We start from the raw sequence: 22,702 nt of genomic DNA on the forward strand, positions 1-22,702 counted from the left end.
GTTTGATGAAACTGGAAATGTTTGGATGGAAAACTGTAAAGATTAAAGATGTAATTTTGTTATATAAATGTGTCTGGAACAAAATTTGGTGATTAACTTAATAATTATGTATGAAAAATACCATGTACACAAACAGAAATGGACTAATAACAAACCTAACATTATATTATTTAAATTTTAACTTAATCATATTGAGGAATTAAAAAGGCAAGAAATAAAAAAGCAAAATCCTTTTCTTTGTGGATTTTTTTGTAAATTATTTGCCTTTTATTGTTTTTCTTTCTGTTTCCTTTGATGCTATTATAAATGTAATAGATAGATGAGTATATTGTGATCCACCTGTATGTTGTTGTTGTTCTGTTATGCAATAATACAAAAATATGAAAAAAATGTCAGAAAGATGAAGGAAAAATACTCAGTCAAACCAAGAAAATTGCGTTTAATAGCATTTAAGCAGCAGATCATATAAAACAAGTACAGAAGAGCTTGAAGTGCAATTTTAAAGTTTTGCAAAAAAATAAAACAAATGTTACTTGGGAAAGTGCTGGAGATTGTCAATAAAACAGCAATTCTGATCCAGATCTTAAACGGACACACAAAAACACAGACTCCATCATTTAGTGCAATTAAAAACAACATTTGTAAGAACTTCAGAAACCCACGTTTACATAAATAGGTCACATAAATACAGCATTCTTTAAGTTCAGTATTTGCTGAGAAATACATTAAAGTGAATTCAGTAACACATTTTTTAGATACAAGATATATATTTTATAAAAGCTCCCAATTCACTTTATTGCTGGTATATTTCAGTGATTAATTTGTATTATGTTCCACTTATTTAACTCGTTTTAAATAAACCACATAAATACAGTATTCTTTAAGTTCAGAACTTGCTGATAAAATCTTAAAGTGAATTCAGTAACAATTTTTTTTTAGATACAAAATATATATAAAAAAAAAAGCTCCCAATTTCCTGCATTTCTGGTATATTTCAGTGATTAATTTGTATTATTGTCCACTTATTTAACTCGTTTTAAATAAATCACACAAATACAGAATTCTTTAAGTTTTAGTATTTGCTGATAAATACATTAAAGTGAATTCAGTAAAAAAAAAATTAAGATACAAGATATATATTTTATAAAAAAGCGCCCAATTTCCTTTATTGCTGGTATATTTCAGTGATTCTTTTGTATTATTGTCCACTTGTTTAACTCGTGTTTTAAATAAACCACATAAATACAGTATTCTTTAAGTTCAGAACTTGCTGATAAATATCTTAAAGTGAATTCAGTAACAATTTTTTTAGATACAAAATATATATTTAAAAAAAAGCTCCCAATTCCCTGCATTTCTGGTATATTTCAGTGATTCTTTTGGATTATTGTCCACTTATTTAACTCGTTTTAAATAAACCACATAAATACAGTATTCTTTAAGTTCAGAACTTGCTGATAAAATCTTAAAGTGAATTCAGTAACAATTTTTTTTTAGATACAAAATATATATAAAAAAAAAAGCTCCCAATTTCCTGCATTTCTGGTATATTTCAGTGATTAATTTGTATTATTGTCCACTTATTTAACTCGTTTTAAATAAATCACACAAATACAGAATTCTTTAAGTTTTAGTATTTGCTGATAAATACATTAAAGTGAATTCAGTAAAAAAAAAATTAAGATACAAGATATATATTTTATAAAAAAGCGCCCAATTTCCTTTATTGCTGGTATATTTCAGTGATTCTTTTGTATTATTGTCCACTTGTTTAACTCGTGTTTTAAATAAACCACATAAATACAGTATTCTTTAAGTTCAGAACTTGCTGATAAATATCTTAAAGTGAATTCAGTAACAATTTTTTTAGATACAAAATATATATTTAAAAAAAAGCTCCCAATTCCCTGCATTTCTGGTATATTTCAGTGATTCTTTTGGATTATTGTCCACTTGTTTAACTCGTTTTAAATAAATCACATAAATACAGCAATTCTTTAAGTTCAGTGTTTAAAAAAAATTTTTTTATTCCTTAAAGTGAATTCAGTAAAAAAAAAAAATATATATATTTTTTTTTTTAAAAAGCTCAATTTCCTTCATTGCTGGTACATTTGAATATTTTTTTATTTTTTGTATTATTATTAAGTTCAGTATTTTCAAAAATAACTCCTTAAAGTGAATTCAGTAACAAATTCTTTAAGATGTATATTTTAGAAAAAGCTCCTGATTTCCTTCATTTCAGGGATTTTTTTTGTATTATTTCTCACTTGTTTAACTTGTGTTTTAAATCAATCTTATGTTTGGTCACTATAAATACATGTTAGAAAAGCACAACTGTAATAAATGAACTGAAAGGACCTTGGGACTGCCAGAAGCAGCTCGAGTGTTTCGTGTGTGTCTGCATGGGAACACGTTCCCTGAAACACTTCGTCTCTGGAATGTAAACATGGTAAAGCAGAAGTCAGGAGTGTGTGATTAACGTTGGTGCCAGTGACGGCCTGTGCTGGAGAGGACTCTCTCACTGTGTGTTGTTATTCCCGGTCTCGATGCGGGACACCATGTTGGCGATGAGTTTCTCCAACTGAGCGGCTCTCAGCTCCGCCGTCTCCAGAACCTCCTCGTGATTCGCCTTCTTCTCACTGTCGTAATCCATCACTGACTTATTGGTGATCAGAGACAGAGCGAAGACACGCAGTCCACAGTGACGAGCCACGATCACCTCGTGAGCAGTGCTCATGCCTGAAAACACACACACACATAGAGACACACACACACACACACATAGAGACACACACATAGAGACACATACACACACACACACATAGACACACACACACACATAGAGACACACACACACACATAGAGACACACATACACACACACACAGAGACACACACACACATACATAGAGACACACATACATAGGGAGAAAGACACACACACACATAGAGAAAAATTAAATCTTAAATCTCAGTGCTTGTGGTCCGCGTAGAATTGACGCGTTGTTACATTTTTGGAGAGGTGCGCGTCAGGGTACGTCATACACTGCAAAAAATGCTTTTGTCTTGTTTCCAGTTCAAATATCATCCAAATTAAGAGAGTTTTTGCTTTAAACGAGCACAATGATCTGCAAATGGGGTCAAAAAAAATAAATAAATCTTGTTTCTGTTTGAATTAAGATCATCATTCTCACCCCACTGGCAGATCATTGTGCTCGTTTAAAGCAAACACTCGCTTAATTTGGATTTATTTCCCGAGAAAACAAGACATAATATCTTATGGCATTTTACTCATCTAGTATTTGCATCTCGATTTAAGAATGTTTAGATATTTGAACTGGAAACAAGACAAAAGCATTTTCTGCAGCATAGGCTATATGCGTGCTACACACAGGCTACGGCGTAGCTACAGCGCGAGTCTGACGCAGGAGTATGAACAGGGCGTAACTCACCGACAGCATCGGCCCCGAGGGTGCGCAGCATCCGGCACTCAGCGATGGTCTCGAAGGACGGGCCGCCCAGGACACAGTAAACGCCCTTCTGCATGAAGGAGAAGCCTAGCTCATCCGCCACCTCGAGCGCTAGCTCCTGCAGATCGCGGTCATACGCGTCCGACACACACGGGAACCTCACGCCAAACCTGCCGATCAGAAGAGAAAGAAATGCTCAACATCACTAAGAAAAAAAGTGCCATGGTCTAATGGCGTGTTCACACCAAAAGCCAAGCGAAAATTACTCGCGGGAAGTTTCTTGTTTTTCACGTCACTCGCGCCAATCAAAAACATCGTGCGATTAGGAGTGTCACGCACTTCAACAAAAACAACATTTCTTGATTGGCTTGCGTGACAACGAGCGAATTTTACCCTCGAGTTGAAATTTTCCAGCTTGCGCGGTGACGCAATTGAGGCGAATATCGACCGTTCGCAGCAACCGCGCCGCCCTATTCGCGTAAAGGCCCTTGCACACTGAGTCAGAAATTCGCGTCAGAAATTTTTGCACGTTAAAAAATAAATACGACCTCACGTTATGTTAATCACGCTTGCACACTGCCTCCGAAACTTTCGTCCGTCAAAAAAAAATTCATAGCGGGTTCGATTTTCTGCGTTTTTCGCATCCGTAGCATTTCGAATGGTGTTTTGACAATTCAGAGCCACCGAATCACAAATGCGAAAAAACGCATGCGATAATTTCGGACTCGGTGCGCAAGGGCCTTAATTTGCGCCACCCGACACGAATTCGCGTCTTTGCATTGACTTTGTATGTAATCTACTCGCGCAAATAATTAAATTTGCGTTTGGTGTGAACATAGAATTAGGCCCTGTGTCCACCAAAGAGTTTTTGTTTTTCGCGCGGCTGGTGTATTTTTCCAATTGTTTTCAATGTGGCGCCGCGTTTTTAAAATGCCAGGAGCGTAACGAGCCGCTGAGCGTCTATTTCACGCTGAAGCGCGTTTTTACCAGTCGCGGAGAGAAACTTGGTTTACAGTCGCGGTAAAACCAAGCGGCAACCTCCCCGTCTCTCTCTCTCTTGAGTCCAACACTGAAGTGACTTAAACTGTAGTTCATCAACTGGCCACTAGAGACCGGCTGCAGAAGAGAGTCAATCCCATAGACCTCCATGTTAAAATGCCCAACTTTACAGTTGAAAGAAACATGTTTACGGTCTGGTGCAAAAAGTGGTTTTGGTCTATATAGTTAATTTTGCCCTTCATGACGACTGTGAGACGGGTGAATGTTTTATAACGCATCCGTTTAAATTATATTAAACATTAAAGTTAAACGGCTATTAGTGATATCAGCGGCAATTCACATGTCACTCAAGTGGCCACGCCCTTAACTACGCAGAACATTTCTCTTTCGGACTCGGAGCCTGTCTCTAGTTGCCAGTCGAAGAATTGCAGTTTAAATCACTTCCATGTTGGATTCAATAGAAGAGAACTGAAGGTTGCCACTTGGATACACGGCACAATCATGAAGAAAAGACTAGCGTAACTTTCATTTCATGACGACTTTCGATTTCAAATGTTCAATTATGAATTATGATTTATCAATGGCCTGTCTCTGCTATAACGTCATTATTTATGTAGTAAAATGTCTTACTAACAAGGGCATCAAATCACACACTGAACACAGACCAGCTCAATCTCACCTCTCGTCATTCCGTCCCACTAACGGGTTGTTTCCAGCGAAGCCGGGAATATTGATGTGATCCTTTATAACCATCATGTCGCCCACATTATAGTCCTGGTTCAGTCCGCCAGCGGCGTTGGTCAGGAGAACCGTCTCCACACCCAAGAGCTTAAAGACCCGGATGGGCATGGTGATCTGCCAATCCCACAACACACACCAATTTCAATCATACCATAAATAACATCTGAAAAATCATGATACATGTCAAAAATACGTCAAAATCAACACAAATATGTCTTGCATAAAGTTTTTGCAGTGTGACATTATTTTCAAAAATGTTTAAAGAGGCTGTTTAAGTCTTCATGTTGTCTAGAGCAGGTTTTCCTGCTTGAATGTTGATTATTTTCCTCATATTCTCCATTGTTGTGGCTCCTCTCTTCCCAGTCTGTCAGTAACGCTCTGTTTATTTCCTGTCTCTATGAAGCCCCTCCTTCTGAAAAGCACACTGTGCTCTGATTGGTCGGCTGGAGCAGTGTGTTTGGGAAATGTCCCGCCCCTTCCCATAACCACCAGTTTAACACACTACTAACTAACTCAACCAGGCCCGCCCCTTTATTCTGCATATTAATTATTATAATGAGGAATGTTGTGACGTGTTCGTTCCCGGGAGAAACTCAAGACTACAATGGAGGCGTTTCAGGAGTTCAGGAACACTGACTCTGATATAGAGAAGAACTGGAGCTTCTTCATGATCAAACAACAACATTACACACAAAAGACAGATGAAGATGAGGAAAAGTTGCAATGAACTAGAGAGACAGCTGAGATGATTATGTAACTCTGTGGTGCAAAGTTTATGTTGTATTGATAAAGACATTGTAAAGGTGCCACTGATATTTACATTGAGCAAACACTGCCAATACAAGAGCAGCGGCTGTTAGTCATTATTAATAACTTGCCTCCTATTACTATTATAACTTATATTGATAGTTCCTCCTCAGGAACTGAACAAACATTCGTCCATTGACGTCAAGAGTAAGTTCGTTCAATATTATCTGGTCTTTATTAATGTTTACTACTTGTTTCAGAAAATTCCATTCCCATAATGTTTGCAAACTGATACAATTATGGCAAGCCGTTTTAGTTTAAAATGTTCCCTGCATTACTTGATATAATTGCATTTTTACTATTAAGAATTACAATTACAAAGCTCTCGAATTCAATTCTTACTAGTGACAATTCCAATTAGAGAGTTCTCTAAATATAATTCTAATTAGTAAAAATTTGATTATTAAACTTCTCTAAATATAATTCTAACTAGTAAAAATTGTATTATTAAACTTCTCTAAATATAATTCTAACTAGTAAAATTTTTATTAATAAACTTCTCCAAATAGAATTCTTACTAGTAAAAATTGGATTAGAAAGTTCTCAAAATAGAATTCTTACTAGTAAAAATTGGATCAGAGAGCTCTCTAAATATAATTTTTACTAGTAAAAATTGGATCAGAGAGCTCTCAAGATAGAATTCTTACTAGTAAAAATTGGATTAGAAAGTTCTCTAAATATAATTCTTACTAGTAAAAATTGGATTAGAGAGCTTTCTAAATAGAATTCTTACTAGTAAAAATTGGATCAGAGAGCTCTCAAAATAGAATTCTTACTAGTAAAAATTGGATTAGAGAGCTTTCTAAATAGAATTTTTACTAATAAAAATTGGATTATTAAACTTCTCTAAATAGAATTCTAACTAGTAAAAATTGGATTATTAAACTTCTCTAAATATAATTCTAACTAGTAAAAATTGTATTATTAAACTTCTCTAAATATAATTCTAACTAGTAAAAATGTTATTAATAAACTTCTCTAAATAGAATTCTTACTAGTAAAAATTGGATTAGAAAGCTCTCTAAATAGAATTCTTACTAGTAAAAATTGGATCAGAGAGCTCTCAAAATAGAATTCTTACTAGTAAAAATTGGATCAGAGCTCTCAAAATAGAATTCTTACTAGTAAAAATTGGATCAGAGAGCTCTCTAAATAGAATTTTTACTAGTAAAAATTGGATCAGAGAGCTCTCAAAATAGAATTCTTACTAGTAAAAATTGGATTAGAGAGCTCTCTAAATAGAATTTTTACTAGTAAAAATTGGATCAGAGAGCTCTCTAAATAGAATTTTTACTAGTAAAAATTGGATCAGAGAGCTCTCAAATTAGAATTCTTACTAGTAAAAATTGGATTAGAGAGCTCTCAAAATAGAATTCTTACTAGTAAAAATTGGATTAGAGAGTTCTCTAAATATAATTCTTACTAGTAACAACTTAATTAGAGAGTTCTCTAAATATAATTCTAACAAATAAAAATTTGATTAATAAAATTCTCTAAATAGAATTCTTACTAGTAAAAATTGGATTAGAAAGCTCTCTAAATAGAATTCTTACTAGTAAAAATTGGATTAGAGAGCTCTCTAAATAGAATTCTTACTAGTAAAAATTGGATTAGAGAGCTCTCAAAATAGAATTCTTACCAGTAAAAATTGGATTAGAGAGTTCTCTAAATATAATTCTTACTAGTAACAACTTAATTAGAGTTCTCTAAATATAATTCTAACTAATAAAAATCTGATTAATAAAATTCTCTAAATAGAATTCTTACTAGTAAAAATTGGATTAGAAAGCTCTCTAAATAGAATTCTTACTAGTAAAAATTGGATTAGAGAGCTCTCTAAATAGAAATCTTACTAGTAAAAATTGGATCAGAGAGCTCTCAAAATAGAATTCATTTCTTACTAGTAAAAATTGGATCAGAAAGCTCTCAAAATAGAATTCTTACTAGTAAAAATTGGATCAGAGAGCTCTCAAAATAGAATTCATTTCTTACTAGTAAAAGTTGGATCAGAGAGCTCTCAAAATAGAATTCTTACTAGTAAAAATTGGATTAGAGTTCTCTAAATATAATTCTTACTAGTAACAACTTAATTAGAGAGTTCTCTAAATGTAATTCTAACTAATAAAAATTTGATTAATAAAATTCTCTAAATAGAATTCTTACTTGTAAAAATTGGATTAGAAAGCTCTCTAAATAGAATTCTTACTAGTAAAAATTGGATTAGAGTTCTCTAAATATAATTCTTACTAGTAACAACTTAATTAGAGAGTTCTCTAAATATAATTCTAACTAATAAAAATGTTATTAATAAAATTCTCTAAATAGAATTCTTGTAAAAATTGGATTAGAAAGCTCTCTAAATAGAATTCTTACTAGTAAAAATTGGATTAGAGAGCTCTCTAAATAGAATTCTTACTAGTAAAAATTGGATTAGAGCTCTCAAAATAGAATTCATTTCTTACTAATAAAAATTGGATCAGAGAGCTCTCAAAATAGAATTCATTTCTTACTAGTAAAAATTGGATCAGAGAGCTCTCAAAATAGAATTCTTACTAGTAAAAATTGGATTAGAGAGTTCTATAAATAGAATTTTTACTAGTAAAAATTGGATTAGAGTTCTCTAAATAGAATTCTTACTAGTAAAAATTGGATTAGAGAGCTCTCAAAATAGAATTTTTACTAGTAAAAATTGGATTAGAGAGCTTTCTAAATAGAATTTTTACTTGTAAAAATTGGATTAGAGAGTTCTCTAAATATAATTTTTACTAGTAAAAATTGGATTAGAGAGCTCTCTAAATAGAATTTTACTAGTAAAAATTGGATCAGAGAGCTCTCAAAATAGATTTCTTACTAGTAAAAATTGGATCAGAGAGCTCTCAAAATAGAATTCTTACTACAAAAAAATTGGATTAGAGAGCACTCAAAACTGAATTCTTACTAGTAAAAATTGGATTAGAGAGCAATGCTGAGTAATGCTGGGAACATTTTAAGCTAAAATGGCTTACCATATAAAATGGAATGTTCCCTTTACATTCGCATAACCAAGAAAAAACATTTTTAAAACATTTTAAAAAACTGCACATAATAATAATGAAAAATAATGTTCTTCGAGCTGCTGTTAATCACAAGAATGTCAAATCACCTTTTGAATGGGGTATCCTTCATAGAGGTGAAACCTTCCCTGCATGCAAACGCATGGCTTTCCTTTAAGAGTGCCGAACACCAACTTTCCAGCATGACCGTGCACTACAGAACACACACAGTTATGAACGTGCAACATTAATAACAATAGTACAGCGGGTTAGCATCAAAGATGAAAGCAGAAATCAATAGTTTGTCTGAACCATAGACTGTAAATAGGTCTGAACTCACCGGTGCTCTGAGGGAAGTTTGGGATGTCGCTGTAGTTGATGACCAGCTGATCTTTCAGCATTTCTGCCAGTCCACCAAGACCCGAGCCACACACGATCCCCACCTGGGGGCGCACCGGACCCTGGGCTAACAGCCAATCAGCTGTGGCCTTGCACTCCTCATAACTGTAACTGAAGGAGAGAATAATTTCACTTTTTTTTAAAACTGTGAAATAAATGTTCATTAGATGTATTTCATTTTTTATGAAATAATATAATTTAATCGATTATTAAATAATTTTATTTAGTTTATTATTAAATAATATTAATCAAATTATTATTAAATAATATTAATCAAATTATTATTAAATAATATTGTTTAATTCATTATTAAATAATATATTTTATTTTATTTTTAAATAATATTATTTAATTTATTTTTAAATAATATATTTTAATTAATTTTTAAATAATATTATTTAATTTATTATAAAAATAATATATTTTTTCTTTTTATGAAATAATATTATTTAATTTGTTTTTAAATAATTTAATTTATTAATATGTAATAATATTTAATTGTATATCAATGTTATTTAAATGATCTCATTTGCTATCATTACATTTACTTGAGAATGTGTAAGATTTTAAATTTTTTACCCCACTTACAAATGTTATTTTTTAGCTTAAGCTTCACTAAATTGTGTTTTATGCTAAAAAAAAAACTAACAAAAAACAGCAATGTTTACAAATCAACCTACGATCGCCTTTTATGGGCTTAATGTTTAGGAGAGAAAAGTATATACATGACTACTGACTAAAATAACAGCCGTCTGATGAGAGTTTGCGTCACTGGGAGTCACTCTGTCTGGCTTATGTTTTTATAACAACAAATCATACATGGCTTGAATGTGATGAAATAAAAAAGACTGCGAAATAATGGATTAGACGGAATAATGGTTCTTTTAATTAAATTTTCAGAAAACTCGGTTTGAATCATGCATAAAGGAAACTCCCTCATTAGTCAAAACTGTAACGGAATCAAATTTGGATGTGACGCACTTTCCAGGAAATTTTTTATTAAATTTACTGAATGAGTCAGATTGTCCATTAAACCACGTGTAGTTAATGATGCACATTCGCAAAGCAGTTATATATTAGCAAACAAAACTGATCATTTATTTGAGAATGTGTACACTCGTGATAGCCTACGTGATAAAGCGCGCGCACCGGGTTTCCTCAGCATCACATTTAATGCACTTGCATCTCGACAATAATTATATTTTATTACTTCACTTTTAATCATTCAGGATCATATATCAAGTATTATATCTAACTGTCCGATGTTTTGCGGTGTTTGTACAGACTCTGCTCATGTAAAAGATCACACGAATGTCAAATATGAAGTGCGTGTGTGTTTGTGTGTCTGTCTGTGTGTGCGTGTGTGTGTGTGTGTCAAACATGTTTAACAGGTTTCAGCACAACCTGTTAGTTTTAGCTCCTTAACAAAAATAAACAAATAATACAACGATGATATGAAGACGTGTCTGATGTAAGAGCTATAGTTAAGTTATGGCGTATAGACCATAAGCGCGCGAGCCAGACATAACACAGCCTATACATAAAATATGAAGCTTAAGTGATTCACATCTGTGTTTAAGTTATCAACTCTCAGATAATAACCCTCAAAAGCAACTTTTGTTGTCTTTAAGGGTTTTAAAATGCGTGAACTCACCATTTTGTTGATTCAGGAAACATGTCGATGAGTTTCAGTAAAGTGAGGAAGAAGAATAGAATTATAAAGTGGCGGGGTTTAGTATGTTCTTCTCTGGTAAATGTTCTCTTTTATGCCCTCGGGGTTCCTTTAAACTGTTATCCCTGGCTCTGGGAGAGTGAGTGTAGGAGGGAATGAGAATGAGAATGACCTTATAAAACGCATTTCCTCCTCCGCCAGACTCTCTATTCATGAGGCACGCGCGCCGCTCATTGGCTGCGCGCGCGGGTGTGATCCATAGTGATCATGCGGGCGTTTCCTGTAATGCTTTGTGACTTCATTCACCGCACCTCAACGAAAGAGGGGGGTGTGTGAGAAATGTGAAAAGTGAAAAACATGTTTACTACAGATCTAGAAGATTCTAAAGTCTTATGGAGTATGAAATGTGACCCTGGACCACAAAACCTGCAGTCACATGGGTCAATTTTTTAAAATTGAGATTTATACAAAATCTGAAAGCTGAATAAATAAGCTTTCCATTGATGTATGGTTTGTTAGGATAGGATTTGGCGGAGAGCTCGGAATTTAACTTATCATTAAATAGTATGAACTTATTATTAAATCATTTTATTTCTTTTTTTTTATGAAATAATATGATTTAATAAATTTTTTGAATAATACTATTTAAGTAATTTTAAATAATATTATTTAATATATAAATAATTTTATAAATATTTAATTTTTTATTAATGTTATTTAAATTATCTCATTTGTTATCATTATATTTACTTGAGAATGTGTGAGATATATTTTATTTACCCCACTAGAACTCACTCTGTATGGTTTATAAGCTTGTTTCCTCAGTTTAGGTCCACAGTGTACACGAGTCCCCAATGAGTTTGTGTGCATTCAGGTTTAAGTCCCCGCCAGGATAGAAAAACATGTCTTCTCTTATTTATTTTTTGTATTTTTATTTTATTTATTTTTTTAATTGTAACAACAACATTTCAGTCTTTCCATTTCACATTCGTTATAATAGTAACAATACAATGCGTTAAAGGTAAAAAAAACTCAAAAAAAACCCCATCAAGTTACCAATAAAGAAAATACATTTTGTGACAGATTTGTATCCCATGACAAAAATAGTTCTAGTGACATATTATCCATTAAACATTTCTGAATGAATGTTCATTACTGATATGCATTTCTTGTTTGTAATTAATTTAAGAGACTTAAAGTAAAAATCCATCTCTATCAAAAACAACTTAAATGATGGTGAAGAATTCTGGAATTTACATTTATGGATATGAAACTTGCCTAACCAAATATAAAGGTTTACTATAGTACATAGTTTCTTTTCTTTGAAATCAAAATAAGTGATAATGTTCTTCCCCTCAGTGTTGATTTTGTGTTTTGTTTTACGTAATATATAATTCTCAAGTTCTTTCCAAAATGCATTACTGTATGAACAACCATAAAACAAATGGGTTACATTTTCAAGTTCATTTTTACAAAAAGTACATTTGTTATCAATATCAAGAAATCTTGAAATGTACATCTTAGATGGGTATGTTATGTAGTATTTTTATATGTAATTCTCTAACATGTCTTCTCTTATGCAGTCCATCGATTTCGAAGATGACGTCACTAGGCGCGTTTCCATTACAGATTTGCGCAAAACTTTTGCGATTTTTTTCTAAATGTCGACAAAACTATTTCAAAATTTCGGCGTTTCCATAAACCGATGTATTGCGATTAAAACTTCATTTTTTTTCTGTCGCGATAAGTAAAATCATTCCAAAAACCATGGCAACGGACGTTGGTAGGTTTATGTACTATATCCCAGCCACTGCACTAGTCATTATTTTTAATGGAAGGAGATGTATGTGTGTTTTTGTAGCAGCGGCAGTAATGTAATTCGACTATAGAATTCTATAGAATTAGGCAATCAGGTTCGGGCACTGAACAAATGGTTCAATACATATTTTTTTTTTATTGATCAAATTCACAGCAAAAATAGTAAACACTCCGAAAGCTGACGTCAGCATATTCCTAAAACACTACACTCTGGGTAAGAGTCAATACCACATAACAATATAATTCACAGCAATCCAATGGAGATCGAACAATTCATCATCATCAATAAAACACAATAATAAATAGCACACAAGGATGTGTGGATCAGTGTACTGACATGGAGTCTTTTTCACACACGCACACTCACACGCACACTCACAAGACCGGGCTTGAGGCTTACTGGTGGGCGTCCAGCGACTCGGGCATGAGTATCCAAATAATCCACCCCAAGCACACGTGCGCAGCCACACAACCAGCACAGCAACAGTGTCACACTGTAAAGGTACCCACACTACACACCAAAGAGGGCCCACCACCTCGAGCACGCCGTCCCCACCGTCAGCACTCAGCTCATCAACATATAACAAGGACAGAATAAACAAAATTAACTACAGGTCATAATTTCACACCATAAATCAGACTAACAACACAATGACAAAAACAAAATAACTTTACCAACAACAGCAGTACTGATAAAGTAAGTAAACAACAACAAAGAAAATGAAATAATGTTGCAAAACAACAGTAATGCTGGTAAATGAAATAAACAAAAAGGCAAATGAAATAACTTTACAAAACAACAGTAATGCTGATAAATGAAATAAATAAACAAACGAGGCAAATGAAATAACTGTTAGGAAACAACCCACTCGAACGATCACAAAATGAATCACGTAACAAACACGTTCATCTGTGGATAACACAAATCTGAGGGCAGATACTCAGTTGGCCAGCCAAGTTAATGGACTGAGCTCATTTTCCAAAGAAACTGCATCATAGCAGTTTCTTTGGAAAATGAGCTCAGTCCATTAACTTGGAATAGGCGAAACAAAGTTCAGCACATAGGAGAGACGTGCATTGACAGCACAAAGCAAAGCAGAAGTTGCCCCAAGGCAGGCCGCAAACGCTTCCTTGCTATGGTGGCTATTCCTAAAACACACAATAATAGTTCTATTAAGCTACCACCCAAATAAGGCAACCACATAGCCCAAATGGAGAAAACGTACCTTATCAACAGCACGCTGACACACGAATCTCGCAGGCAATGCGAGTAACAAAAGTCAACAAAAGTAACACGTTATTCCGTTCAATCCGATGGAAAATGGGGTAGCCGCAACACAGCAAGGAATTCTATGAACAATCGGAATCCCACATAAACCACTTGCAAACTAGCAACAGTACAACGTGCTACGTCACCAACGTGCCCAGCCACAACTGCACCCATCCTCAGATTCAGCACTCACATGTCCTGACTGCGGCAGGACATGTGGCTCCCGGATCGGGTCGACTTGAGGTGGTCCTTGTAGCGACGCTTCTGACCCCCAGGTCTCCTGTTGGCTGCGTATATCTGCCCATAGAGGACCTGCCGGGGTAGGCGGTGGGAGGTGTGTTAGATTTTTAATAGTTAAAATAGTAAACTGTTTATTAAACTAACCATGTTTCTAACATCTAACCTTACTTCTCTTTTTAGGCCTAACATGATAACACTTTGAAACACAATGTACTAAAACGTTCTGTCCTGTGTTTTTGAATGTTGTATATTGTGTTGCCATACCCCCTTTTACTTTGGTTGTGTGAGTGTAAAAATAACACATTTGGGAATTGAAACTAGACAGATGACTAAATTTGAACCTTGTGATTAACAATGAAGTAATCATTAAAACAAAAAAGTTTGCTTTACCTGGTAACAGAAGGGTTTGTCTATGAAAACCAATCAAATTGTGGAGAAATTATGTAATGCAGTATGACATTTTTGCCATACTTCCTTATTCTATAAAAACTGTTGTATTCGTGTTTGCTGGTGGGATTCTCAATGGAATTTGTCTGATATCCTCCGGCCTTGCTTCTTCTTCGGGAAGATCTCCTGGCCGTGATTAAAGCATTTGAAGGACATTTGCTGAGGTCTGTTTGTCAATTATTCCTGCGCAGGAAGTAAGCTAGTTACGGGAACAGGTATTAGACCCAGCCGACGTCGATGTGTAGGGTATAGGATTAGCACCTAGCCGACGTTAATGTGTAGACGCGCCAGGGTATAGGATTAGCATCCAGCCAACGTCGATGTGTAGACGCGCTAGGGTATAGGGTTGTACTCAGCCGACGTCGATGTGTAGACGCGCTAGAGTATAGGATTAGCACCCAGCCGACGTCGATGTGTAGACGCGCTAGGGTATAGGGTTGTACTTATGTGCTAGAGTATAAATATTATAGGCCCAGGTAGACTTAGGTCAGATGAGATCGGACTTAGTTATTTTGTCTTTCCATGTGACACCTAGGGGCTGTTTACACCTGGCCACTTCATGCGTTTTCTCAGATCGGATAGCTATCCGATCGTGAAAAGACCAGGTGTAAATGCCCTCCGAAACGCATTCGAGACGGATTTGAATCCGATCGCTCAAACCACTTCAGGAGGTGGTCTGGGCCGCATTCCAAACGAAACTGGACAAGTGTAAATGCATCTGGTTGTTGAAACCACATATGTAAATTGTACTCCTCCCAAAAATGCTAAAAAAATTAACGTGTGAGAGCGTGTTATAGGCTATATGTAATGTTATAGCCAGATATGACGACGCTACTGCAACACGCATCACCGCAGATGAGAAGCTGAGCATCTATTGATTAAGCCAACGTGCAAACTATCGCAAATCAAAGTGAAAGTAAGTCGCAGACGCTTAACACACAATCATCATTAAAAGTAAAGAAACGAAATGATCTTACCAGGGCTGTTGCCGCTCTCTCTTATTGCGGTTTTGAAATTTTAGCTGATGATCAATAAAATGCAGCTCATATCTGTTGCTTTCGGTGACGTGCACTCCATTAAATATGCATATAGCGCGGGAATTGAAGATCGGATTTAAATCCGTTTCGCAAAAACACATTTATGTGACCAGGTGTAAATGGAATCGTTTTGATAAATCAGATAGCTATCCGATCTGGGAAAACGCATGAAGTGGCCAGGTGTAAACAGCCCCCTAGATGCTGGAGGCATCTGATGTGAAAGCCCTCGAGATACCGAATATGCCTGCGGTAGGGAGTCCAAGCTTCTGCACCACACAGCAGGGTGGAAACGCAGACTGCCTGGTAGACGGCCGCTTTGGTGAAGGTACGGAGATCTTAATTAACAAAGACTCGAGATCGGAGTCTACCAAAGGCAGAGGAGGCGAGGTTTATACGTGCCTGGATCTCGTTGTCTATGAGGCAGGTGGGTGTTAGTATACTTCCAAGGTAACAGAAATGCTGAACAACCTTTACTGGTGTGCCATGGATGTAGAATTCAGGGGGTGTGGGGGTGGGGACCGTGGTCTGTGCAATGATCTCTGTCTTTTGGATGTTGACTTGTAGGCCACAAGCTTGGTAGACTGCGCATACAACATTCAGTGTGTGCTGCATTGCGGTAGGGCTGTGGGCTAGGAGGGCACAGTCATCAGCGTATTGCAGTTCATGAATTGTGGTGGTGGTGGTCTTGGTGATGGCTTGCAGGCGGCGGAGGTTAAAGAGGTTCCCGTCCAGACGGAACTGTAGGCAAACACCATCATCGGGGCTGAGGGAGTTGCGGGAGAGGAGGGTGACTGCTGCCAGATTGAAGATCACCGGAGCCAGTACACACCCCTGTTTCACTCTTACCTGCACAGGAAATGAGGGGGATTGAGATGTACACAAGCCTGCATGCCATCATGAAACTGTTGTAGGATGTCCAGAAACCTTGGTGGCACCCCAAACTTCTCCAGAATGACCCAAAGGACTTGGCGGTCAATGGTGTCAAAAGCCTTTGCCAGGTCGATGAAGGCAATGAACAGGTCTTTGTTCTGTTCTCTAGCCTTCTCCTGCATTTGGCACAGGACAAAGATCATGCCGGAGGTGGACCAATCCTTCCTGAAGCCACACTGTGACTCAGGAAGGATCTTCACTGTGATGTGCAGAGAGTGAAACCAATTGTGTCGGAAGCGGCTTGTTGTATAGCTGAGCTAAGGTTAGCCCATGCACTTTCAGCTGTATTGTGTAGGGGATGAGTGAGAGCGGAGGAAAGGTTATCAGCCAAGCAGCGACGGTACGATGCAGTGATGTCAGGGGATTTTAGGGCTCGAGAGTTGAGCCGTCTTGAGGGTTGGTGCCTGATGTGTGGAGGTCGGACCGGATCTGATCAGCCGATGATCTGTCCAGCACTCCGCCCCACGCATTGCTCGGGTGATGGAGATTTCATGTAGATCTTGTTGCCGGGTTATAATGCAGTCCAGTATATAGCAGTGTTTTGATCTGGGGTGCATCCATGATGCTTTGTATTTATTTTTCATTTGGAAAGTTGTGTTGGTTATGACCAGTTTGTGCTCAGAGCAGAGGGAGAGGAGTCGCAGGCCGTTCCTGTTCATGTTGCCTAATCCATGTTTCCCGATTACCCCAGGCCAGAGCATGTTGCTGGTGCCTACTCTGGCATTAAAGTTTATCAGTGTAAGGAACTTTGTGGAGAGCTGTGTCAAGAGACTCGTAAAAGGCGTCTTTGATGCTGTCTTCAGCATCCAGAGTTGGTGCATAAGCGCTTATCAAGGTTGCATAGCGACCCTTCGCGAGGGGAATGCGTCATCACCAAGTCATCAGCCGCTCACTGATTCCCACAGGAGACTCTGGGATGTTCTGGAGCAGTCTGCTTTTAATGGCAAAACCTACTCCATGTACACGGCGGGTACAAGGGCCTTCCAGAAGAAGGTGTATCCTTGCCCGACTTCTATTAGCGGGTCCTCTCCTGCGAGCCGGGTCTCACTCAAAGCTGCAATGTCGATGTTGTATTTGTTAAGCTCGCCCGCAACCAGGGCAGTGCGCCTGCGGGGTCGGTCAGTTCCAATCTGCACATCAAGAAGTGTGCGTACGTTCCATGTAGCCAAAATTAATAGTTTAGACTTTCGACCGCGTAATGGGATGCCTTGAAGACAGCGGTGGGCCGCCCAGGAGTGTAGGGAACAGGCAATGTTTGGGTCAAGCAGTGCGGACCCTGAAGAGGGCGGCTCAGTCACACAAGAAGCTGCCGAAGGTGGACGCTGTTCTAACCCGTCCACACAACGACCATCACGCTTGTGCAGGGCTCAGGCTAGAGGCTGCCAGTCTGATCCAAGACCTGCCTCCGTCACATTTACCCTGTCGCCGAAGGGCTTGTACTAGGGGTGTGAACCGACACTGGTCTCACGGTTCGGTTCGATTACGATTATCATGTCATCGATTCAGTTCAATTCGATATCACGGTGCATCACAATGCACTGCATCCTCAATTTCAAATTTTACTTCAAAAGTGATGTGTGCGCGCATGTGTGTGTGTGCGTGTGCGCGCCTGTTCGGGAAGTCGCAGTGACAGAAACAGTGACATTCCAGTTTAAGAAATAAATAAAGCCGAAATGTCCAATATTATCCGTCTGCAGTCCCGGAGGCCGCATTTTCAGGACCCCAGTTCTAGGACCGCATTTCTAGGACCCTAGTTTTTTGTGACAGCGCCACCTACCGAGTCGGAGAACCGCAATCCCAGGAACGCATTTCCAGGACCCTAGTTTTGGAGGACCGAAAAAAGTGCCACCAAGGCAGTATTTCCACCCAGATTTAACTACATTAGAGTTTTAGAGTTTTTTAAAAGTTGTATTACACCCAAATACTACTTTCTTTATTGCAATTAAACCTGGTTCCTAGGAATGTTGAGAAATAATTGGGTCTAAGTAGCATAATATAATAACTCAAGTAAAATAAACAAGGAATCATGTTATAGTCTTTTCAGTCACTAGATCGACGACATTTTCAAGTACAGAGGGAAGACAAGGATGACTCTGGGGGTAGATTTAAGATTGTGTATATTTTACAAAATAATATATAACCACTGAACTTGAACAGACACAAAAACAAATTGGTTCATGACGTGAACCACATAGATAGAACTTCATGGACAACATCATCACTGACTCCTAAGAGAGAGAAAGAGAAGTGAATTAAATAAGGAACATTTAGTTGAACATGTTATACTCTCTAATTTTAAATTTCATATTTAAAAGATCTTACCTCTGTTACCACAGAGTGCACACACATATACGATACAAAAATAATTATATCAATCTTCATACCAATTAATGTTCATAATACTATTATTGCATACAAAGATTTGGAAAAAAATTATTTTGATGTTGTGGGAACAAAGGTTCTAGAAACACTCTTGTCAATAAAGCCCATCTGAACTGAGAAAAAAATAATAGAGAGAGAGATGCAAGAAATCTGAATAGAAATAACATATTATTGACACGACTTTTCCTGACCTTATATATATATATATATATATATATATATATATAGATAGACATAAATTAGGCCTAAGCCTAGTACTTAAAGCTGCAGTAGGGAACTTTTAGAAAACGTTGACTTAGCCTGAAAATTTGAACAAGCACAGCTTACAGGTCACTCCACCTTACTCTCTGCTGCGCTACAGCCCTCCCTCCACAGCTCCTCCCCCACCACAATGGAGCCTGCCGTGAACGCGCAGGCTAGTAAACAGGACCACCGATGACGGATAAACAGTTATCGCACATTCACTGGTAGGGACGAAAACATCAACAATATGCTTTATATTGACTATGGCCTGCCCATACTGTAGTAGACTGGGTTTCTCATGTTGTGAAGTGCTGTTATGTGATTGGTTCTTTGGGATCACGTGGTTAGGGGGAATCAGGAAGCTCGGAAGTGAGCTGCAGAGCAGTGAGTGTATCTGCCGATGTTCAGCTGTTTTTCAGTAAAACGTTATTGAGTTATTCAAACCACCGTCTACCGCGTCTTGTTCAAAACCCAAGATATTACATTGGCGACGAGGATGGCGCTAATAGGACGAGTGGAAGAGTTCAAGGAGTCGCGGGAGGATATCTTGGAAGCAAAGGACAACGCCAGTTTAGACATGGAAATGAGAATCCAAAACTGAAAAATTATAAGGAAGGGGACAGCGAACAGAGATGCTACCGTTGTGGGGGAGGGGGACACTCACCTCAGGAATGCCAATTCAAAAATGAGAAATGTCATGCATGCTCCAAGACAGGGCATATTTCCAGAGCATGTCGGAATAGGAGACAGACCGCCAAGGCCCAGTACGTGGAAACGGAGGATCACAATGTAGACAGTGAAGATGACCCATTAGAGGTCTTTACAGTTTACATGGCATCCAGTGGGGATGGAGGCATTAAAGTTAATGTGAAAGTGTGTGATGAGGACATTAGCATGCAGTTGGATACTGGTGCGGCAGTGTCCCTTGCATCTGAAGTGTTGCACCAAAATAAGTTTTCGCATTTACCCATTGAAAAGTCCAACATCAGATTAAAAGCGTACTCAGGAGAAATAATTCCCCTTCTTGGCTATGTTCAGGCACCAGTGCAGTATGGGGACCAGAAAGCTACACTGCCGCTCATCATAGTGAAAGGTAACAGGCCTGCTCTGTTTGGCCGAAATTGGCTGGAGAAGCTGAAGCTGGACTGGAGGAATATGTTTACAGTCGAGAAAGGAACTAAACACAGCGACCCGGAATTACAAGCAGTGCTGCAGCGCCACGCGGTGGTGTTTTCGGAGAAGGTCAGTGCCATAGAGGAGTTTAGAGCAACAATAAGAATGCAGCTGGATGTGCAGCCAGTCTTTTGCAAAGCACGCCCTGTGCCATATTCATTGAAAGAGGCTGTGGAAAAAGAACTGGATAGGTTAGAGAAAGAGGGAATAGTTTCCAAAGTGGATCGTAGCAAATGGGGGGCCCCGATCGTAGTTGTATTGAAGGCCGATAAATCCATCCGCATCTGTGGGGATTACAAGGTTACAATAAATAACCAGCTGGAAGTAGAGACTTACCCTCTGCCCAACACTGAGGATTTATTTGCGACCTTAGCAGGAGGGAAGTGGTTTTCAAAGTTAGATCTCTCTCATGCTTACCAGCAGTTGAAATTGGACAAAGACTCTGAAGAGTATTTAACCATTACATTTACATTTACATTTACATTTAGTCATTTAGCAGACGCCTTTGTCCAAAGCGACTTACAAATTAGGACAAAATTCAGCGAGTCATCATAAAGAGGCAAAAGCAACAACAACGCAAGAAGTGCTCAAAATACGAAGTTCAGGTATTATTCAGAGTAGCATAAGCCTGATAAGTGATGTTTCAAAGGGAAAGGATTTTTTTTTTTTTTTTTTTTTTTTTTTCTATAAGGTTAAGTGCTCACGGAAGAGATTGGTTTTCAGCTGTCTTTTGAATGTTGTCAGGGATTCTGCATTCCGGATGAGGGTGGGGAGAGCGTTCCACCAGCATGGAACTGTGAATGAGAATGTTCTGGAAAGTGATTTTGTGGCTTTCTGTGATGGAACCACGAGACGTCGCTCGTTGACCGATCGTAGGTGTCTGGTAGGGATGTAGACTCGTAGGAGTGAGTGAAAGTAGGAGGGAGCTGAGCCTGTGATAGTTCTGTAAGCAAGCGTCAGTGCCTTGAACTTGATGCGAGCAGTGAGAGGTAGCCAGTGCAGAGAGATGAACAGAGGAGTGACGTGGGCCCTCTTGGGCTCGTTGAAGACAAGACGAGCTGCAGCATTCTGGATCATCTGTAGGGGTTTGGTTGCACATGCTGGAAGTCCAGCCAGAAGAGCATTGCAGTAGTCAAGCCTAGAGATGACCAGGGCCTGGACGATAAGTTGTGTTGCATGCTCAGTTAGGAAAGGCCTGATTTTCCTGATGTTGTGCAGTGCAAACCTGCATGATCGAGCTGTCTTTGAAATGTGATCTGTGAAGGTCAGCTGGTCATCAAACGTTACTCCAAGATTTCTGACCGATCTTGATGGGGTGATTAATGATGACTCTAGCTGGATGGTGAAGTCGTGCTGTAGAGACGGATTGGCAGGGAGGACGAGAAGCTCAGTCTTTGCCAGGTTGAGCTGCAGGTGATGTTCCTTCATCCATGTGGAGATGTCCGCCAGACAGCTTGAGACCCGTGCAGCTACTGTGGGATCATCTGGTTGAAAGGAGAGGAAGAGCTGCGTGTCATCAGCATAGCAGTGGTAGGAAAAACCGTGTGCCTGTATGATGTGTCCCAGTGATGTGGTGTAGATGGAGAAGAGGAGGGGACCAAGAACTGAACCCTGGGGAACACCTATGGTCAGCTGATGTGCTCTGGATACCTCACCTCTCCATGCGACCTTGAAGGACCTACCTGTGAGATAGGACTCAAACCAGTGGAGTGAAGTTCCTGTGATGCCCAGTGATGAGAGGGTGGACATAAGGATCTGATGATTCACCGTGTCGAAGGCAGCAGACAGATCCAGGAGAATGAGGACTGAAGATTTAGAAGCAGCTTTTGCGATCCGTAGGGCTTCTGTGACTGACAGTAATGCAGTATCAGTTGAATGTCCTTTCTTGAAGCCAGATTGGTTGACATCCAGCTGGTTGTTTAGAGACAAGAAGGATGTTAGTTGGTTGAAGACAGCTCTTTCAAGTGTCTTCGCAATGAATGGTAGGAGAGAGATAGGTCTGTAATTCTCTACAAATGATGTGTTTAGCGTGGGTTTTTTGAG

The 22,702-nt window shown here is 38.0% G+C and overlaps 1 protein-coding gene and 1 long non-coding RNA gene across 2 annotated transcripts in view; both read right to left on the minus strand.

Annotated features, from left to right (window-relative positions):
- The window catches only part of LOC309501238, a 235,852-nt gene that overhangs the window by 176,915 nt on the left and 36,235 nt on the right, over positions 1–22,702 (minus strand). The gene's annotated exons all lie outside the window — the stretch shown is intronic.
- pnp5b (purine nucleoside phosphorylase 5b) lies at positions 423–11,299 on the minus strand. Its single transcript, XM_082173217.1, has 6 exons — positions 11,102–11,299; positions 9,389–9,558; positions 9,159–9,262; positions 5,148–5,323; positions 3,452–3,639; positions 423–2,739 (listed from the first exon to the last, which is right to left on the minus strand). Exons 1-6 carry the CDS (start codon positions 11,122–11,124, stop codon positions 2,519–2,521), a joined length of 882 nt encoding a protein of 293 aa, XP_082029343.1. The 5' UTR covers positions 11,125–11,299; the 3' UTR covers positions 423–2,518.

The sequence above is a fragment of the Leuciscus leuciscus genome (genome assembly GCF_965113295.1).
Source record: "Leuciscus leuciscus genome assembly, chromosome: 6".
NCBI classification, from domain to species: Eukaryota; Metazoa; Chordata; class Actinopteri; order Cypriniformes; family Leuciscidae; genus Leuciscus; species Leuciscus leuciscus.